This window comes from Dunckerocampus dactyliophorus, chromosome 1 (genome assembly GCF_027744805.1).
Source record: "Dunckerocampus dactyliophorus isolate RoL2022-P2 chromosome 1, RoL_Ddac_1.1, whole genome shotgun sequence".
Classification (NCBI taxonomy): domain Eukaryota; kingdom Metazoa; phylum Chordata; class Actinopteri; order Syngnathiformes; family Syngnathidae; genus Dunckerocampus; species Dunckerocampus dactyliophorus.
The window spans coordinates 38091509-38108449 of record NC_072819.1 but is presented as its reverse complement, the minus strand read 5'-3'; the positions used below and the strand labels follow the sequence as shown (position 1 = coordinate 38108449).

The following is a 16941-nucleotide window of genomic DNA, read 5'->3' as shown; positions in this document are numbered from 1 at the left end:
ACAGCACACAACAGTCTATCCGTACGTTGTTAAGGGATGAATAATCCATCTTTAGGAGGTAGAAGTTTCTTGAAATATTCCACATTTCTGTTGTAAAATGATGCAGAAATAGCATAAGAATGTATTCTGGTAGTCAAGAGTGCAGTTGATAGGTGAGGTGTTGTTTTTCAAGGTCAGAGAGGGAGAACCTTGGCCTCATCAGCTGTGACGTAGTGATGGGAGTATCGATTCTGTGGTATTGATACTCACATGAATATCCGTTCAGTATCAATTACACCCATAAAGTATCGATACTAATTGATAAATGAAAAAAGTGCACATTTCACATACGCCTCTTTCAGGCTCAGTTAATACATACAATTGTCGTGTTGTTTTGATCTTCATGGATATTTGACTGATTTCAGAATTTTGAACTTTATGATCAGGACTGGAGCAGATGAAAAAGATGTGAAAAATATTTTTCAAGAGGACATCTTTGTCCCTTAATGGAAGCAATTGAACTGTTTAGGTTACACTGTATAAAAAATGTATGGCCTAAAGGGGGTAGGTTCCTAATCAAGTGGCCCATTTTCAACTTCAATGCAGATACAGTAAATACGTAAGTGCAAGTGTATCTAATATTGTGGACCCTGAATGTTATGTTATATTTGTATTTTTGTGCCATCTAGTGGCAGAGTAATGACATTGCAAAGGGCCTTTGAGCCGAGACAACAGACAAGACATTTTATTTCACGTGTTTTCCATCCATCCATCCATCCATCTTCTTTGCCGCTTATCCTCACTAGGGCCGCGGGTATGCTGGAGCCTATGCCAGCTGACTTCAGGAGAGAGGCGGGGTACACCCTGGACTGGTTGCCAGCCAACCGCAGGGCACATATATTGTAGACAAACAACCATTCACTTTCAAACAAAATCAACTTATTCAAATGCATGGATAACACAGACCCAATTGGAAGCCCACAGCATCGTTTCCTGTATTTTCTTTTGAAATGATGCAGCCTGATGGTTTATGTGGTATTACTGCTACATAAGTTGTAGCATCTTAATGTAAAACAATGTGTCAGTTGATTGTGTCTTGTTGTGTGTTTGAAAGTGTCCTGTAGGTTTCAAATTCCCTGGTGGCTTCATCAATGCTCTGATAGATGTGCTGTTGTGTTCCGGGACGTGGTGGAATGTTTTCATAGCTGGCAACCTGCTAAAAAAACAACAACACAGTTTTGTGAAGACGATCTTATAGATCAGTGGCGTGGCACGTGTTATCAGCCTCGGACAAGGCAGAATTTGATGCCCCTAAAGGCCCTGTCACACCTTGACGATTTAGCCAGCGTACACCAACGTATGAAAAATTTGGCCAATACGCTGGCGTACGTTGAAAAAGTTATGGGTAAGTTTTGTATAAGTTAAGAGCACGCTGAAGCACGCCAGTATACGTCGTGGTACATCCAAGTCGTCCAAAAATTTTGTGCATGCACAAAACATTTCGACGTATGTCAACATATGATTCATACGTCCCGCATACGCGGGCAATCAGTTATGCGATCGTTGACGCCCGTTCACACACGTTATTTGTAAGTTACGCACAAGTCGTAATACGTCAACATACCTTGAGACAAAACTGTGTCTTTTTGGCTCTCGTCTTGGCTAGGGTTGGCTGAGAGGCGTTAGAACCTGCGTCATCTCCATCAGAGTGAGAGTAGGAGGGGGAGGCTGTGGGTGGTGATGGATCCCTCCGTCACTGCCCTGATACTTCTTGGCAGCGGTCTTCGAAATTTTCTTCGGCATGATGGTGATGTTGACACTGCGATGTCTAGTGAGGTGAGTCATCAAGTGGCAACCTTTTTATAGGCTACGGCACGTGATCGTCGGCCATACGCTGCCGCGCGGTTTGCATAAGTTAGACTGGCGTTGGGCATAAGTTGTGAACGCCGGCAACATGCTACGCATTCATTGGTATAAGTTGTCTATAAGTTATAGAAACGTTCTATATAAGTTACTAATACGTCATGTATACGTACAACTCGTTATGAATACGCTATGTATACGCCCAAAATGGAAAAAAACGTCCACAATTCACCGTATGCCATCAAAATGATCACGTCGGGCATGCGCTGGCTAAATCGTCAAGGTGTGACAGGGCCTTAAGTGTCTCCTGAGGCCCTTCCACCAGTCTAGTATGGAACACCTTATCCCCCTTTTATTTAAAGCTAAACAGATCCTGGTAAAAACATTTTAGAATTCTCATCTGCGTTCCTTATATTTTCCAAAAATGGCAATCTTTGTTCCTCGGGACAAAAAGTGACAGTTTTAAGCTCACGTTATCTTAAAATTAACTAATGAAATACTTTAAGATTTACATTTGAGCTACTGTAATTCAAATGTATTATTATTATTATTTGTCCACCAGATGAAGTTGAAAGTTTTACCAGGGTGAAGAATTTACTATTTAACGTGTTAGAATATGCTGGAACCCGGTCAGACAAGAGTGTGCGGTGTACATTTTGGTGGAAATTCAATAAAAATACACCTACTGGAAAGCACATTTGGACATGCCACAAACAATTCAAATAGGAAGACTGTGTGTGCAAGGCCAAGCGGTCTGGACGACCACCAGTGACGGTTTCTGAAATGAGTTATGAAATCTAACTGGGTGCCAGGCGTGAGGGATGTCTGTCTTTAAAAACGTAATATTTTACAGTATTATAGAGCAACCGAATTTTATGGCTAAGTGTTTAACAAAGACATAAAAAAATGTACTTTGTCCATTCCACCAACTTTCTTCTGGGCATCCCGTTGATGCCTGCAAAGACGAATACACCTCAGGTAGCCTGCAAACTTTTGTTTTGTTCTGTATGTGTTTTGGGGGTTTGTGTGTGTTTTCCGCATTTGCAGCATTTTTGGAAAAATTGTTTTTTTTTAATCTTGCAACATTTATGTGACGTTTAATTCAATGTTTAAATGTGATTTATTCATTTGCAACATTTTCCCATTGTGTGTGTTTGGAGCGTTCGGATGTTGCCGCACATTTGCCTCTGTCGGCCATCGTAATTAAGGATTAATATTATATCAAAACCAACATTAAATTCACCGGAATTGTATGCGTATGTTATCATTATCAGTCATCTTATTGGTATTGTTGATTACTCCTGCTTTATATTTTTTAAAGCAGTAGTAATCAATAATATGTATTATTTATCTATTTATCTACTATCGCCTATATAGTAAGGCTGTAGTACTGTATGCATTCCAAGCCAGTAGACAGAGGTATAATGAGTAAAACCCATAGAAGAGCGTCAGTTTTCTATACCGCTTGGCCTCATTGGGGCACGGGTAAGCTGGAGCCTATCCCAGCTGACTTTGTACAGAGGTGGGGTACACCTGCCAGCTTTTGGATGAAATGTACTAACAATGGCTGACTAATAAACATGAACATTTCAGTAAACATCAGTGAAAACATAACTATACCCTGGAAATAACCCTTCTGATTAGCATCCCCGTAAAGACGTCAAGCCTAATAGAGGTCATATCGAGAAGAAAAGAAATTCTGTTTTATCTTGCAGAACCTGAAAGCATCTAAAATGCCAAGCAGATGGGGTTAGTGTACTGAGCGCCAGGCAAGACCGGTGGCTACATGCTCTCATATGAACCACATGAGTGTTAAATGATGGCAGAGAATAAACCTTACCACCATATTGCTGTTTTCAGGGCAACCTCTGCTGCTTTCTTCTGTGGAAGAGAAGCAACAGCAAAAGCGGTCGTGATCATTTGTGAAGGAGCGTTTCCAAAATGTTGTAGGAAATCATAGGAAAGAAACTCACCATGAACAGTCGACCTCTTCCTCCATCTATAGAGCAGCAGTAGAAAAAGGGAGACCGACAACACCACAGCAGCAGTCACACAGAGAGGGACGGCGTAGTCTGATGGACAGATGCAAACATTTGAAGTGAAAATCGCACCAAATCAAAATGCTGATGTTTGCTTCATCATTATTAAAGTAGTGGCGTCCATGGAATTTACATCCAAGCTGTGAACTGCTCCATAATCGTCACTTCTCAGCTTATGGTCTACAAAGTGTGAAGAGATGATTGATTGCAGGACTGATATCAAACAATAGCTGGCCAAGATAGCTGAGGTCAAACGACAGTTGAGTTAACACAAGCTGGATGTGGAGCTACGTATTCACATGACTGCCATTGTGGGCTTCTGGAGGGGTAATGGAGAAACTCACTGCGTGTGACAACTATCTCAAACTCCTGGCACACGTTGAAAGTGTGTGCTCTTCCCACGGCGCACCTGTACTGGCCCGAGTCCAACATTGTGAGCTGTGTCACAGTGATTAGGAAGTAGCTGATGTTCCCGTAGTCTATCCTGTATCGGCCAGAGGAGGAGTCCTTTGTGGTCTCAAACAGAAATTTGTTACATTCCCCCTGACAGAGGAACTTCCTGTCTAACGGTGTCACAAAGCCAAAGCAAAGTATTGTGACACTCCCTCCCTCGGTTACGCTGTAGACACGAGGATCAGCTGGGACCACTCCACCGTCACACAACCCTGGGGAAAACAGGAATCATGACCACTCTATGGGTATACAAACAGGATGTGAGCATACTGTGTTGTCAAGTTCATTTTCACTCTTGTGTGAAGACTCAATCTGATAAGCCGTGCTTGAAAATTACAATTGGGGCTGACAAACTTGGTGGTGGTGGTGGTGGTGGTGGGGGAATTTTTTTCCACCGAGGGCCACATAATGAAAAATGAAAGGATGCAAGGGCCACTTTGATATTTAGTAAAGCAACATGTAGATATGCTAAGAAGTTATACAGTGTTTTCCTCCTTCCTGATGTCTTATTTTTTGCACGTTTGTCCCACTTAAATGTTTCAGATCGTCAAACTAATTGAAATATGAGTCAACGACAACACAACTGAACACAAAATTCGTTTTTTAAATGAAACTTTTTATTACTAAGGAAGGAAAAAAATCCAAACCTACATGTCCCTGTGTGAAAAAGTGATTGCCCCCTAAACCTAATAACTGGTTGGGTCACCCTTAGCAGCAGCAACAGCAATGAAGTGTTTTGCAATAACTTGCAATGAGTCTCTTCCAGCGCTGTGGAGGAATTTTGGCCCACTCATCTTTGCAGAATTGCTGTAATTCAGCCACATTGGAGGGTTTTCCAGCATGAACCTCCTTTTTAAGGTCATGCCACAGCATCTCAATAGGATTCAGGTCAGGACTTTGACTAGACCACTCCAAGTCTTCATTTTGTTTTTCTTCAGCCATTCAGAGGTGGACTTGCTGGAAGTGTTTTGGATCATTGTCCTACTGCAGAACCCAAGTTGGTTTCAGCTTGAGATCACAAACAGAGGGCCAGACATTCTCCTTCCGGATGATTTGGTAGACATTAGAATTCATGGTTCCATTTATCACAGCAAGTCTTCCAGATCCTGAAGCAACAAAACAGCCCCAGACCATCGCACTACCACCACCATATTTTACTGTTGGTATAATGTTCTTTTTCTGAAATGTGGTGTTACTTTTACGCCAGATGTAATGGGACACACACCCCAAAGGTCTTGGGGATCATCAAGATGTCTTCTGGAAAAATTGAGAACAGCCTTAATATTGTTTTTTTTCAGCAATGGTTTTCATCTTGGCCGTTTTTGCCCAGTGTCTTTCTTATGGTGGACTCATGAACACTGAATTTAACTGAGGCAAGTGAGGCCTGCAGTTCTTTGGATGTTGTTGTGGGGTCTTTTGCGACCTCTTGGATGAGTTGATTCCTTTCCAGACGTACATTTAGTGTGTTCAGAGTTTCTGTGTTTGCTAATAACATTGGGAATCTATAGAGAATTTAATTAATTTAATAGGTTTGTTTGATGATCTGAAACATTTAAGTGTGGCAAACATGCAAAAAAAAAAAAAAGAAATCAGGAAGGCGGCAAACACTTTTTCACACCATTGTACATAATTGTTATCAAAACTATATCCATTTACATAAGCCAGTGTCACCTTCTTGATGTCTATAAGAACGTATTGTAACAAGAAAAGTTGTAATTTTACGAGAATAATGTCAAAAAACAGTAACATTTTAGTAGCATAAAATTGAAATACTGAAGAAAAAAGATGCTATTTTTTAACAGTTGTAATATTATGAGAAACAAAAAAACAACAAATAATGTTCTAATTGTTGGAAAATTAGGTTGCAGAAAACGTTCTAATGTTACGAGAATAAATTCAAAATATGATGACAATAAAGTCCTAATTACGAGAAGAACATTTGTAAGAAAATGTTCACACCACTGACTATTAATTAAACAAAGAAAAGGCTTTACTTCTTCCTTCTCCTTTTCGGACAGGTTTGGGGTACTGAAATTTGCTTTTGTTTTTTTGCCCCTTTTTTTTTTTGGCACATTACTGTTTATTTTATTGATGTATCTCATTTTTTAAAATGATACTTTGCTTTGACATGTTTGGAATAAACTTAAGCTCAACTCAATTCAAATTATATTTTTAGAATGTACCAATAAATAAACAGCCATGGGCCCTGGTTTAATAGATCCGCGCTTCCTGAGGTCTCTATTGGTTACTAAACAGTGATTGCTTCAGGAAAGTTTTTATAGAAATCTTAAAAATCCAAAAGTGACTAAAAGCATCCAATCGGGTCGTGACGGGGGGGCGGGAGTGAATAAAAATGCAACGTTTCATGTCGAGATCTCTCCATATTCCAAAGTATTACTTAAGTTGTCTTACAATAAATAATAATTAAAAAAACATACTGTAATTTAGTGTCTCGGCTGATATTTATTATTATTATTATAATAAGAGTCATGTCAACTCACCTCTGATGAAGAGCTTAAAGTTCCGCTCCTCGGAGTGATTATAGGCGTTGCTTACGGTGAGCTGGTAATGTCCTGTGTCAGCGGGGGTCAGTTGGCTGATGATGATGTTCATCTTACCATCATAATTCAAGATGTACCTGCCACCTGGACCTTTGCCCGATTTAGTGTCAATGAGGATGCCATCCTTTGTGCAGGAATTCTTACAAAAAAGTACGTTGCTGTTTGGTGGCATTCTGAAGCCAAGTGGAATTCTGAAGTCTTCACCTGCCATTTTATCGTAAGTTACGGTTATACCAAGGGTTCCATTGAAAAGTACTGCTGAAACAGAGAAAAAAAAACATTAAAAAGCCATTTGATCTTTGTTTCGTGTAGATTTAAAGAGAAGTATTGTGGGATTGTCAGGTCAAACACAAAGAAATGTAAACATCAGAGATGAATGCTCATTCACGCAGTCCAAGCACTTTCAGCACATGGAAAAAAAACAACTGTTTTATAGAAAATGAAAAAAAAGGAAAACGTGGGTACATTTAGAGATTTCACCTGAACAAAAGCAGAAAAGAAGACGTTGTGTGTTCATCTTGAATTTGCTGGAAAAGAATTGCCCAACTCTCTTGGTCAACATCTATAAATATCCTAATTTTCCATGGAACGCCTCCTTCACTTTTTGCCATTTTTTAAGCCTGAACCTTAACTACCAGAGTTCAGAGACATGACTTGTCTTTTTGATTATTTCCCATTTTGAAATCTCAACAAATCAAAGGTTGAACATATTTTTGGATATATTTTGTACTAGAGTGATGACAACGCCAAACAGGAAACCGATGTGACCTTTCACCTGTCACCTATGCCATAATGGGTAGGATGACATTCAGAATCAAAACCGTTAGTGAAACAATTATGTTTAAGAGGTGACAGCGGAATAATCTACCAGTCATGACTAGTTATCTGAATGCTGCTTTTCTTTCAGTCTTGGTAACTACTGCTTCCATTTACATCAAGAAAAAATGAGAAGGAAGTGAAAGAGGACGGGTCTTTTCGTGTCCGGATATGAGTCGTCTCACTGACAGTAAAAGTGGTATCACAGCTTTACAGGAACATTTTTCATCCGTTAATGTGAAAGAAAATGTATCTCAAGACACAGCAAGTCACATTTTTAATTAAAAAAAAACAACAAACATTGGCAGTTGTTTTCAGCAGGTGGTCTTCATTTTTAACAAAATATAAATTATACATTTTCTAAGGTGAATACAGAACATTCCCACACGTATCAACGTTAACACTGTGGAACAAAAAAGCATACAGTTTTGTGAAAAAGTGTTTGCCACCTTCCAGTCTTTTTTTTTTTTTTTTGCATCTTTGTCACACTTAAATGTTTCAGGTCACCAAACAAATTTATATAATCGCAAATGACAACACAACTGAACACAAAATACAATTTTGGAAGCTTTTTATTACTAAAGGAGAAATAAAATCCAAGCCTACATGGCCCTGTGTGAAAAAGTGATTGCCCCCTAAACCTTATAAATGGTAGGGTCACCCTGAGCAGCAACAACTGCAATCAAGTGTTTGCAATAACTTGCAATGAGTCTCTTACAGCACTGTGGAGGAATTTTGGCCCACTCATTTTTGCAGAATTGTTGTAATTCAGCCACATTCAGCCTGAAGCGCCTTTTTAAGGTCATGCCAAAGCATCTCAATAGGATTCAGCTCAGGACTTTGACTAGACCACTCCAAAGTCTTCATTTTGTTTTTCTTCAGCCATTCAAAGGTGGACTTGCTGGTGTGTTTTGGATCATTGTCCTGCTGCAGAATGCAAGTTGGTTTCAGCTTGAGGTCACAAACAGATGGCCGGACATTCTCCTTCAGGATTTTTTGGTAGACAGCATAATTCATGATTCCATTTATCACAGCAAGTCTTCCAGGTCCTGAAGCTGCAAAACAGCCCCAGACCATCACACTACCACCACCATATTTTACTGTTTGTGTGATGTTCTTTTTCTGAAATGCGGCGTTGCTTTTTCCACACAGGGCCATGTGGGTTTGAAATAAGAAATCAGGAAGGGGGCAGACACTTTGTCACTCCACTGTATTTATCATACTGCATTGTCAGATTCCGTTCCAGACATAGGGAATTTAATGAAGGTTTGGATCTAAACATAACAAAGGAAACTGCTGCAGGCTTGTTAAGCACATTGTCAGTAAAAAAAAAGAAAAAAGAAAAAAAAGAAATGTATCTTAGAATTACCTTAAATGTAAAAATAGTAATAAATAAATGGAAGACAGAGTAAATAACCAAGTGTGCAATAGCTTCCAATAGAAAACACAGGGTGAGTCTTAAATAAGAGGGGAAGGCTGCATAGAATCAAGTCTCTAATGTAGAGAAGACAACATTTTTCCACTAAAATACTAAAGACACTTTAACCTACAAACGTCATCTGCAAGTTTGGCGTTTCCCTGGGGGAATAAATAATAAACCTCTGCGAGCACAGTATCGCAGTATAAAAAACTACATCATAGAAAAATAGCATCGCCTTTGTTAGTTTGTGATGCAGGACAATGAAGCAAAGTGCAGAAACAGCAGAGACCTGTCGTCTCTCCTCAAACATGACTGCTGGTCAACGCTCTTTAAATCAAACAGGTTGGTTACCTATTTCCATGGAGCTGGGGCCAATGAGACAGCTTTGGTGTGAGGGGGCACCAGACCAACGTCCTTTAGACGGCCATTCTTTAAACCAGGGGTCGGGAACCTTTTTGGCTAAGAGAGTCATGAAAGCCACATATTTGAAAATGTATTTCCGTAAGAGCCATATCATGTTTTTTAATGTTGAATACAACTAAATGTGTGCATGTTTCAGCAAGACCAACCATTTCAGAATATAATAAGTCTCTGAATGTATTCTTTTTAATAACATTATCATACTGAAGCTAATCAATAATAAAATACTTTTTACCGTTAATGCGACTTCTGGTGCTGCATGGTTTTGCAACGTGCTCTTTTCTTGTCGCCATCTTCTTCATCAAAAGGGTTGGTTCAGCAGCATTAGCTAGCCGACTATTTGATTCAAGGAGGGAAGTTTACTTCTTGACCTCTCAGTGACCTGTGTAGTCTACTGCATTATCCAGTCATAATCAAGTTTTGGTGTCTGACTCAGGAAAATATCAAAAGGTCCGCTGGTGTCGGCTCTTAAAATGCATAAGAAAGTTTTATATCGTGAAAGTTCTTTTTAACACTGATTTCCGTAAAGTTTTACTTTAAAATTTCAGTAAAATAAATAAAGTAATTTCATCGTGTTAAGAAATGTCAATGCAATCGTCATAAGAGCCACATCTGGTTCCCTTCCCCGGCTTTAGAGCAAAAAACTCTGCTGTAATCTGCTGCCCCCTACTGGTTCAGAGTGCAAAAATATGCAGAACCAGTTTGTTCAGATGGCACAGTGTCCCTTTAGAGCAGTGCTTCTCAAATAGTGGGGCGCCAGAGGCAGGGAGGACCAACATGTATGAATCAGTCGTACTCAGCGTGCAATTGGACTCTTCAATACGTTTGTATGCTTCAGTGCTCTCTATTTAGTTGCATTTTGATGGTTTGAGTTTCGAGTCCAATCTGTACAGTGCAGATAAATAAATAGATATGATCCGTTTCGCAGTAGTGCGCCAAAACATTTCTGTCCCCCAGTGCAGACTGAAAATAATTGAGAACCACTGCTTTAAAGTCAAGTTGCAAATGACCAAACTGGTTCTGTCTGGAATCTGTCTGAACGTACCTGGCCCTCATCACCACTAGTTTTTTCCACCTCAAAAAGGAAAGTGTCAACAGTGTAGAAAGTCCCTCTCAGTGGCTCGGTTTGACTGCACTCACACCAGGAGAACTACATCAAATACAAAAACATTTCACAGGAATCCTCTGGAATCTTTGGAGGCTTTGTATTGCTGGTTCAGGTTCAGGACCTCACACAGTGATATTTCCCGTAGGGGACATGAAGATTACATGATGGTCTGATTTCCTGCATGCTTATCACCTCCAGCAGCCTGATAAAGAAACTGCGGCATGAAATGAGGCACTTGTCCTCCACAGCGGCTTCCATGCACGGGTTTGATTCTGTCACCTCACACGATTACGAGGAAGTTTGAGCATTTTACATGTCTCCGTTTGTTGATGAAGATCATGTGACTCAGGGTGACCAAATTAATTCTATCCAGAATGCTACTCGGCTGTCCACAGGCGTACAAGAAAGAGAACTTGTTGACAACATCAGCAGTAAATGTAAGATGTCGACGTGCCCATGAAGCTATAACTGTTGCTGCTGCACCAGCCGTCTGTAATGTGGCATGACTTTACTCTCAGGGAGGTAGAGCGCCATCTCCAGGGCGACCAGGATGGTGAACTCAAACGTTATCAGCTCCCGCCTGCTGATCCTGAAGCGCTCCTCCAGCTTCTACTCGAGACACAGCAGATGAGGAGACATGATTACGAGGGCATATGCACATGTAACACACTACTTTACTCTTTATTTCAACACATATACGCAACTAGTTTTCTCCTGGCTGTAAATTGTCCATATCTTCTTTTAAATAAAGCAAAAATGTAAATGGTGATATAGAGGTGCAACAGGACTTTCAAAATAAAAAAGTGTGTGTCTTACATCAATCAGGTGTTTGACCTCCTGTTTCTTAAGATCGCTGCTAATCTTAGCAGCCAATAGGATGCAGGCAGCTGACACCAGCTTCCTATTTAAAAAGAAAAACACAAAAGCAAATGTTTATTTCATGATAAAGAAGTTAATTCATTCCTGCTTTAGTGGTTTCCACACAGGTGTTGGGTTTCATAGATTTTCTGAATGTAACGGATGCCAGCCTGTGAGGCTGTGCGAGTGTACGTTGGTAAACCTCACTCCCTCTGCCTCAAGAACTGCGTTGAGCACACGGACTGTGTCCGGGCATTTAGTCGTGTGGTCAGCGGCCTCACCTCCCATTACAAATGTCTCGTGTTCGAGCCCCGGTGCGGGCTGTACGAAACAGGGCGGGTTACATGAATACTGTATTATTTTCCTGAATAATTCCAGAAATCCCGGGGAGGAAAAAAAAGCAGGCGTTTCTATTACAGCATCCCAACACTAGAGGGCGACAATGATTCACCAGATAAAAAATACACTTTTTGGTAACCTAAAATTGATTGGCCAGTGACTCATAATTTTCGTGCATACTTCGTTGATAGAAAAATGTATTGGGTTGATTTCTGCTTCCTCTATTTTTAATATAATAAGCCAATATAAAAGGGTGACTGGGGTTGTCACAAGAGATCAAAACGTGTCAAGATTTCTTATTCAGAAAAAAAAACTATCGTGGGCACTTGGCCTGGGACGATAATAAATGAATGAATGAATCACATAATAAATGACTTAATATTGCCATGTGCATGTGTGTTTGTTTTCCTTGTCTCTTGCCTCCAAACAGGCATGAAGAGAGTTCACTCGGCATGAACAGAGTGAGCTTTTTTGTCATTCATACAGTCTCTTTGTCTCAATGGGTGTAGGTGGGGCTGCTAGCATACACACTGAGTGTAGAAGAGTGTAACGTAGTTCAAATTAAATTAGCAGATTGCAATATTTTTAAAAATATTTTTTCATTGTACGTTTCTTAAAAGTAATGTTAAAATCTCATCTGGTTCTCGTGGACCCAATCTCCTATATCGTCTCTTCTTGTGAGCCGAGTGTCTCGTGACACCCCTAGTCATGACTACAGCAAACACACTCACCTACTTACTAAACAAATACTATCCTATTACTATATTCCTATTAAACATTCTTACATTCTAAAAAATACGCTTGTAAGTACCTGTTTTGCTTATTGAGTCGCCCCTGCAGCACCAGCTTCTCAAAGTAGACAAACGCCATGGCGATGGTGGCGGGCTGCAGCCCACAGTCCTCACCAACTGATTGCATCTCTCTCTTCAGACTGACACACAGAGAAGCATAAGGGTCACTTCCAACAGGACCGCCTTGCAGTTTTTCAACAGATTCACCAGATGGATGAGATCATGTGCGAGTTGTGAAGTTCAGTTACCGAGGCAGATTCAGTTTAGATACCTGCGAATCTTACTGAGGGTGAGTTTGATGTGAGGAAACTTCTCCTTGAAAGTCTCGTTCATGTCTTTCTTCAGGTCTGAAGGCTTCACGTATTCTATGACGGTCGTCTGAGAGATTAAAGAGGAGAGATCATGAAAAGGAGCAGCGTGACGAAGCAGACTTACTGTGGTGTAAAGGTTTTCGGCATCATTTCACAGCCAATTGAGCATCACATGGAGGCAGAGAGTGAGCCATTAAACACATCTGTCCACATAAAGTACACACATTTGAGTACATTTATTTGTGCCTACTGACTACAGTATAAAGCATAGAAGATTTGAGCGCTGCATCACAAATGTTGAATTTGTGCATCTCCACAGATTTGGAGAGAGAACGATTATGTGCAGCCCTCTAGGAGCCCCTTGAATATTCCAAACATGCACATGAGAACAAGCACAACAAAGATCAGTGGCAACAGAGCCCACTTGAGTAAAAATCCTCTATGATGAATACGTGTGTGTGTGTGTGTGTGTTCGTACATTTGAATTCATTCCACAGCTCATACTAATCTGCTGCCTATCGGGCACTTAAAGAAAAACTGCACTTTTTTGGGGGGAATTTTGCCCATCATCCACAATCCTTATGTAAGACATGAACACACGTCTTTCTCTTTTCGGCGTGTTCTAAAAATATAAAAGGAGATAAAAAGAGACAGCTCATTACTGCACGTAATGGGACACACGTATGCCGCCTACAAAGGCTGCTATTAAAACTCCAAAAACCTCCAGAAAGGTTTTATGCTTTTATATACATGCTGTAACTACGTAGTAACATTCATGATAACATGTAATACTTACAATATTTTGGTCCTTTTCCTGTGCGCATTGATTTCACATAGCAACATAGAAATGAATGGTACACGCTGACACGCTGTGGCCGTGTGTGTGTGGTGAAGCTAGTTGCTAGTCGGCATCCTGACGAGATCTCCAGTCACACGTAATAAAAAAATGCATGGACAATGAGACTGCAACGTGTAGGGTGCTTTGTTTGGGCACTCAATATTGCGGAGCGACACAGTGCAGGGCCAACAGACCAGTTTTTTTTAAGTGCAATATTGTAAGAAAACCAAGACAGTGACAATCATATAAAACGGATCATATAAAAAAATGGGGCGAAAACCGAGGTTTGACTGTACTGTGTGGTTTGTAGCTGAGTTCACTTATCAGCGGCCCCTGCTAAACAGTCACACCCAATCACATTTTACTATACTGCATACAGTATATAGAATGCACTCAGTAGTAACTGAGAAGATTGTTTGCAAGTCACACTGAGAACTACCGATGCTGTATTGTTGTGAAATGCACCACAAACCCAACTGGCATGGTGTATGAGCAGCTCCAGTGGATGAACCTGCATTCCATTAGCAGCATATTGGAATACAGGATTCTTACCATGTAGGAGGCAAAGATCAGCACCCGCTTGTGTTTCCCACAAGGCCACTGGGGGTCACTGAGAATATTAGGGTCGTAGTCAGTCACATCCTCTAGTCCTGGAAGACAAACATGCACAAGCACACACACACATGCACATGCACACACACAGACTGATATTAAAAAATAAGTCTGCTTTGTTTTGAGAGAAACATTAGAGGATTGATCATAATTTAGTTCAATGTACGTGAAAAGGTCAACAGTATAGCAAAGTACTGCTTGCATCACGTAATTGCTACACTTACTGGACACATGTATAAAATGTACATTATCAATACAGTAAAAAAAAAAAATGCCCCTGCCAACATTTTGACAACCACTAATCCCATAGCAACCCAGTCATTAAAAGTCAAGAAAGAAGTATCGTTAAAGATTCTCCAGCCCTGTAAAACGAACAGCAGAATGCTGTGAGTAAATCCTAGTCTTGATTTCTGTGTTTTCATCATTTTTAAATTTTTTTTTTTAAGTTATCATAGTTTATTTATTATAGTTTTGTCAGCTACATTGATAATGAGATGTGCTGAATTTCTGTAAAATTATACTATTATTCAGTGGTGTGCAGTCAGGGCCAGCAAGGCCTTCTCTGCTGGCCTAAACACTATCAGAAGGACTGACCAACATTTACAACTTCTATTCTAGTATTTGTTCCATGGAATTACATTAATTTATTCCCAACAGTGAGTTATCATTATTTAGTAACATGTCTCTTGGCTGCACTGCTTCAAGTAGTTTATGTCTATGTTAGATTTTTTTGTCCAATCAGATTTCACTTTCTATGTGTTGCTATGTCAATGTAATCTACCCAGGGCCTTCATAATCAGGAGTGCTGGTCCATGTAACATACACACTATTAATAATGGGGCTCTTTTTCTAACCAGATTTCAGATTCAGGATCAGCATTTTTCCATCCTAAGATTGGTTGATTAGAGCGAAGCTAAGTTACGCCCACAATGGGCACAATTTATTTAAAATGTTTTATATTTTTGTCATGTTATTAGATAAATATTGGATTCTGAACTGCTCCAGATGATGTTCTAGTGTAGATGTTTGGAGTTATCTGAACCCTTAATCTGTGAGCCGCTCCATTTACCCTCATTACTAGGCTGAGCGCCAAGTTGAGTTCCGATTACTGGTGGAAATCAGTTAGGAAATGCTCTAAGTTACTAGCAGTAGGGGTATTTGCGATATTTAACCCTAGGATGACTTATCGAGCCACTCTCGTTGTGTATCGCTTTTTACATTATTATTAAAACAGAGCTGCTGTTAACATCTTCCACCGTTCCTCGCAGCGAGTCATCATTTTACATGTCACCCGGGAGGCGCTCCTCGCGAGAGCACCCGAAAATTGGGCAAAAATCACAGAAGAAGAAGAAAAGAAAGCAGAAGAACAAACAACAAATAAATGCTGCACGAGGGTGGACTCACGCAGTGAACTTTAACTGAAACATGCACTAGCATAGTTTAAATGACAAGCGTGGATGAGACAATGTAGGAAAATACGACACATAGGCGGCACGACAAAGCTGCCTCGTTCGTCACTACGCTTCCGGTGCCTCGTAAGAGAAATGTTGATTTTCCTATTCAAATGCTCATTGTTGTATTATTCAATCAAGAGACGTGTGTTTAGTTTATGTCTTTTATTGTCAACATTGTCGTGCTGCTCAACCTTATCAGAGTCACTCACCGTCTCTTTCCTCAGATTGCGTCACTACTACTGTGCTGTACTACACTAAATACTGCACATTTGGCTCCTACAGGGAAGGCCCTTTGCATTTTGGTGGTACTGACTAGTCATATGGGAAAGGAATTAGCTTTGAAGCATGAGTGAACAGTTTTGGGATATGAGCTTTTGCAAGTGAGCTGCAGTGTTGTGCTGAACTATAAGACTGTTTGGCCAAATGAGCTTAGAGTTTTGAGAATGTCATTTCCGTTTCAAGAAATTAACCAAACCAATGGATAAAAACTAATGTACTTCACAGTACCTCTAGTAATAGTTACAGTAACATTATACTGTAAGGTAATATCTGACTCTTGTTCATTACTCCACAAAGTCATATATATTTCAATGTAACCAGTTATCAACATAGCAGACATCTAATGGAAGCAACGCTGTGCCTCAGAGTACACATGTAGAATGAGGCAGGACGTGCACGCAGCTGTGATGTGTTAATGAAGGTTTCTGGACTTGTGACTAATGCAAGACTCTGCCACTGTGGTTGTGTTTGCATGTACCAAATGAGACATGTGGTGCGTTTACGCCCCAGCACAGCTGCAGCAATACTTTCTCTTCATCCCTCCATTCTGTTTTCACACAATTATCACACAGTGCCTTTGGTGGAATCAAACGACAAACTGATTTGTTCATTCAAAATTTGCATTTGCTTAAATGTCTCATTGTGGTCAGTGGGAGGAAATTATTGCAACAATACACTATAAACAAAAGTATTTGGCCATGTGATCAATGCACCTACAGGACGAAAAAATGGAGGAAAAGAGTTTGTGCGACATTTGCACTTTCCATTCTTCTGGGTATACTTTCTGATGAAGATGTTAG

General features: G+C 40.2%; 2 protein-coding genes across 5 annotated transcripts in view; both read right to left on the bottom strand.

Moving 5' to 3' along the window:
- Positions 1-364: 364 nt before the first annotated feature.
- Positions 365-7935, bottom strand: LOC129186032 (uncharacterized). Of its 4 annotated transcripts, none has more exons than XM_054783836.1 (6): positions 7376-7935; positions 6836-7153; positions 4226-4546; positions 3816-3914; positions 3683-3723; positions 365-1195 (listed from the first exon to the last, which is right to left on the bottom strand). In XM_054783836.1, the coding sequence occupies exons 1-6, from the start codon at positions 7455-7457 to the stop codon at positions 1061-1063; spliced, it is 996 nt and encodes a 331-aa protein (XP_054639811.1). In that variant the 5' UTR covers positions 7458-7935; the 3' UTR covers positions 365-1060. The 4 variants fall into 4 exon arrangements, with proteins under 4 accessions (XP_054639811.1, XP_054639820.1, XP_054639837.1 ...); XM_054783845.1 differs by having other exon boundaries at positions 6836-7150; XM_054783862.1 differs by lacking the exon at positions 7376-7935 and having other exon boundaries at positions 6836-7279.
- A 35-nt stretch (positions 7936-7970) lies between these two features.
- Positions 7971-16941, bottom strand: part of cables2b (Cdk5 and Abl enzyme substrate 2b) — a 29378-nt gene continuing 20407 nt past the window's right edge. Inside the window, exons 6-10 of the mRNA XM_054783822.1 lie at positions 14349-14446; positions 12919-13025; positions 12668-12787; positions 11476-11560; positions 7971-11268 (exon numbers count right to left, since the gene is read on the bottom strand). Of these exons, the coding sequence (XP_054639797.1) occupies positions 11122-11268; positions 11476-11560; positions 12668-12787; positions 12919-13025; positions 14349-14446 (557 nt within the window). The 3' untranslated portion in view covers positions 7971-11121. The remainder of the gene's footprint in view (positions 11269-11475; positions 11561-12667; positions 12788-12918; positions 13026-14348; positions 14447-16941) is intronic.

Coding starts and splice junctions, on each gene's coding strand:
- LOC129186032 (XM_054783836.1), bottom strand. CDS start 7,457: ATGTTGACCAAGAGAGTTGGGCAATTCTTTTCCAGCAAATTCAAGATG. Junction 3,724..3,815: donor GAAGAGGTCGACTGTTCATG/GTGAGTTTCTTT, acceptor TCTCTTCCACAG/AAGAAAGCAGCAGAGGTTGC. Junction 1,196..3,682: donor CTGAAAACAGCAATATGGTG/GTAAGGTTTATT, acceptor TTGTTTTTTTAG/CAGGTTGCCAGCTATGAAAA.